Here is a 4,507-nt window from a genome sequence, read left to right as displayed (position 1 = left end):
AGAAGAGAAGAAAAGGATGAAGAAGGAACATTGCTTGCGTTTTTTTGGTATCAATTATTTTCTTAATTTGCAAATTTTTTTTGAATGATAGAAAAAACATTAACAATAGTACTTGCGTTTTTTTCTGGTATCAAACTAGTTATTTAATCTAAGCCAAAAACTTGTCCGTCCGCAACTAGAATATCAACATATATATCAATATTGATGAATGCAAGAATATTAATTCGAGTAAAATATAATTAACTAGACAAAATAATTATTAAAATCAAATCCAACTATATGACGTCGATGCCAACATGAAATCACCATTTTTCTATTCAACATAACAGGGATATTTTTATCCAATTCCACACCTACCACATGCAAAGTAATTAACAGAAGCCTAAGCATCCGAAAAATAGCCCACCTTCACATGGAAGAACTTAAAGCAGCAGATTTTTTAGCCCGATAAATAATCACAATAATTCCTAACTGCAGTTAACTCGTAAGGTGAAGTATCAAGAGCCAGCCACTGCTCAATAGTAAACTTCATCTGTGAACAAGTCGCACGGACCCCAGTGGTAGTCACCTCCACGTAGTTAACGTACCAGCCATGGCCAGAGCCTGACCCATCAGAGGTCAAGTTCAAGGCGCACACAGGTGAACTCAAACAGGGTGCTCTCCCACTGAAGATCTCCAGATTCCCCCACTCAAAGTAGTCGTGACCTGGCTCCATTAACCCTCCCCATGCTTCAATATTGGAGACCCTCACGTAGTCACCATTCATGTTATATAGTCTCACGCTTATGATAGAGTCCGTGCCACCTTTGATGATGGACCCTGTTCTTATGTAAAGAGTGTATACACAATCTTCATTCTGCAAGAGATCAAGAAAACAAAAGGAATAAAGGACAGGTTAAAGAAAAAACAATTGAAGATATATAGATGACATTATGGGGTTTTAGGAGGGTAGCTTACAGAAAAGGCAACGGTGGAGGCGGAGAGGAGGAGGAGAGAGAGGAGGAGGGGGTTTGTGTGTGTGTGTGTGTGTGTGTGTGTAGAAATTCATTGGTTGGCATTTTCCATTTATGGCTGTCTTATTTCGTGGTGTGGCCTGTGCTCTAGTCTATGGTTGTTTTGGAAGGAAAGGACAATATAGGAAATATAGAAAATGTAAATATGACTATGAAATTGCAAATACGTTTATCCCCAATATAATTTATGGAGCAAGTATATATACATCCCTTTATCATGTGGCAATTTCTTTTTTGGTAGAAGATCATGCAAAAAATTACAAGTGAGAGAAGCCCACAAATTAATTATAACAACAAATCCCACGAATTATAAGTACATATATTACATGGCTTTTATGAAAGGAAAAAAAACCAACGCAAGGCTTGAAATTATATATATGGAATATCATTAATTTATTTACTGTCAATCTAAAACATGGTTAAAATATAAACTATCAATTATAATAAATCAAGTAAGAAAAATAAAAATATTTTGAATTATTGAAGATCTTATAAATCAATTAAGTATTTTATTTTATCACTCAACATTTAATTTTTTAATTCAATGAATTTTTTAAAATATACTATAGCTGATTAGATGAAGAATACAAGAAAGAATTTTTACCATAATGCAAGAACTTTAAAAATCATATATATATATATATATAATTCATTTCACAAAAATAAAAAAGATTGCTAGAAATATAAAGTATAAAAGCCACATGTCCTCTTGGCTTTGTGAAAGTCAATGCAATATTTATGAAATTTCTAGATTGGCCTTGCCAAGTGTCAAACACAAAGAAATAGCATGTGGGGACGACATGATGAGAGCGTACACATGCTAAGTGATAAGAGGATGGATTTCCTGGCTATAATTATTTTTTTGGTTGCACCTTCTTTAATTTTTTCTATTTTGGCAGAAGAGAGAGATTTCTGGGACTTTTGAAGATTGATCGAGTAGAGGGGAGGGCATATTCTAATGGCACCAAAAAGGTTCCATGTGAAAGAATCAACAATTAGGTGGCAAGTTCGTCAGTATAATACTGAGTTTTTTTTTATGCTTAATCAGTGTTAGAACATAAAGAAAACTGTATTTGACTTTGAATTGTAATATAATTTTCTTAATAAATAAATTATAAGAAAAGATAGTTGAATGTAGAAGTAATTTTGCATCAAATGATCTTATATCTTTCAAGATAAAGATGATAAATTAGAATGAACAGTCTAATAGTTATAAATTTGGATTTTTTTTGGCTTGAATTCAATGATAAGTTTTAATTTTCATTAAAAAAAATACATTTCCTACCCTTTAGTCCGAGTCAAGATTAAAAAAAAAAACATATAAAATGCAACTTGTCTATTAATTCGTAAAATTACATCAAATAAAATAAATTCAAAAAATTCCTTTTAGAAATAAATCTAATAAAAATAGCACTTGACCTTTAGCTTGGTATCCTAGACCTAAAATACAGAAAGACCCAAGAAAAATGAGCTTAGCCGTGATAGTCCAAACCCAACACCCAAGGTTGGGGCTCGGGCAGCGATAGCCTATCTTCCTAAAGAGCATGAACATGGGTAAAAAGCCTGAGCTTATGTAGGGTGCACACACAACATGGGTGTAATATACCCAGCATTCTCGTAGTTTTGAAAGTGCTTCCTAAACCTAACATACATGAGTTTAGGCAGCGCATCTTGATTTTTTTATTTTTTTTTAACTTTTAATAAGCCTAATTCCAACATTCATCAAAGGTTTTTTATGGAACCCCATATAGGTTCTCTAGTATTTTATACTGATTTAATACACATTATTTCGAGTAGAATACAATTCAAAATATTATAAAAGTAAAATTACACTTTAGCTCATTTTCTCTATAAAAAGATAAGATTCGTGAGTTATATAAATATATCATGAATTTTTCAAGTTAAAAGTTCATAATCTTTTTATTTTCTATTACATATGTATTTTCAAAACATTTCTTTCTAATATATTATTATACATTTTTTCTCTACAAAATTACTGATTTTATCATCACAAAACCTTTATACATGTTTATCAAAAGAGATCTTTTTACAAATACAAACTACTTAACTTACAAGATACTATCTGCTATTATCATAATTATTAATTACCTAACTTATCATAGGTACATGCTACCAGTTACTAATTCTTTAATTTTTATAAATACAAACTACTTAACTTACAGGATACTATTATTAATTACCTAACTTACCATATGTACATGCTACCAGTTACTAATTCTTTAAGTTTTTCATGTCACGTTACAAAATATCATAACTATAAATAATGAATCAATTTACTTAAACTAAGAGATCATTCAATTATCAAATATATCAATTTTATTTTTAAGTATCTTAAATTTTAGAATTTTTCAATTAAAAAACATTGTTTTATATCCTTTTGCTTGCTTAAAATATTTATTATTCAATTAAATTTCTAAAAAAAATGATAATATGAAAAATAATAACCAAAGAATTGTAATGGTTAACAAATAATTTATGTGTCACAGTCACGTACTACCGGTTACTAATTCTTTAAGTTTTTTATATCAAGTTACAAAATATCTTAATTATAAATAATGAATCAATTTATTTAAACTAAGAGATCATTTAATTATCAAATATATCAATTTTATTTTTAAGTATTTTGAATTTTAAAATTCATCAATTAAAAAAAATATTGTTTATCTCCTTTTGCTTGCTTAAAATATTTATTATTCAATTAAATTTATAAAACAATTGATAATATGAAAAATAATAACCAAAGGATTGTAATGGTTAATAAATAATTTATTTGACACAATTGAAAGAAGGTTCAAATGTCCTCCCGTGCATGCCTTTACTTGTAACTTGAAAAAAAAAGAAAAAGAAAAAAAGAAAACAAGAAATGAAAAAGCTTTGGGAAGTGTTGGGCCTTTGGGGGCTTAGGGTTGTAGCCGAGCTAGGTGAGAGTAAGAAATGATGAGATGCCCAAACTGGGCCTGCTGATATCAGATTTAGATGGGCTTTCATAATTAAAACTATAGTTTAATCTGTAATATTGTAATCTGTTGCCTTGTAGATCTAGCCCGGCCCGACCTCTCTTTCAGTTAAATATACTTTCAGATTTTGTGCTGTGTGACAAAACCTGCCACAGAAGAATGAAATATTATATCTCGAGAAAGCGTAAAAACAGTTGATGGGCATTGGTGGAAAAATTCTTCAGGCACATATTAGTAAAGATCTTAATTAGGAATCCTTAATTAATTACAAGGGGAACAAAGCGTAAATCTCAAACCCTCGTCCCTTTGACTAAGTAAAGATCTAAAAATAAGCACCAATGCTTTTTCCTTACCAAACTTATAGTACTTACGTGTTGTCAATCTCCAATTCCAACCTTGTATCTTTCATATTATCTCTAATGCTACCCATCAACAGCTCATGCAACAACCCACTCCCATGCAAACCCTAACTTTCTTCGTTGCACGTCATTACCATTTACCCTTGCCACCCTAACC

The 4,507-nt window shown here is 30.6% G+C and overlaps 1 protein-coding gene across 1 annotated transcript; it reads right to left on the bottom strand.

Annotated features, from left to right (window-relative positions):
- Positions 1 to 316: 316 nt before the first annotated feature.
- Positions 317 to 1,005, bottom strand: LOC105130270 (uncharacterized; the record flags this gene model as incomplete). The annotated part of the gene is made up of 2 exons (XM_011032692.1): positions 317 to 856; positions 958 to 1,005. Coding segments are annotated over 2 exons (465 nt in total), but the record flags the coding sequence as incomplete, so codon positions are not given.
- Positions 1,006 to 4,507: the final 3,502 nt, after the last annotated feature.

The sequence above is a fragment of the Populus euphratica genome, unplaced genomic scaffold (genome assembly GCF_000495115.2).
Source record: "Populus euphratica unplaced genomic scaffold, PopEup_1.0 scaffold45.1, whole genome shotgun sequence".
Lineage (NCBI taxonomy): Eukaryota > Viridiplantae > Streptophyta > Magnoliopsida > Malpighiales > Salicaceae > Populus > Populus euphratica.
Note: the sequence above shows the minus strand (reverse complement) of the source record. Positions and strands in the feature narration are given on the sequence as shown.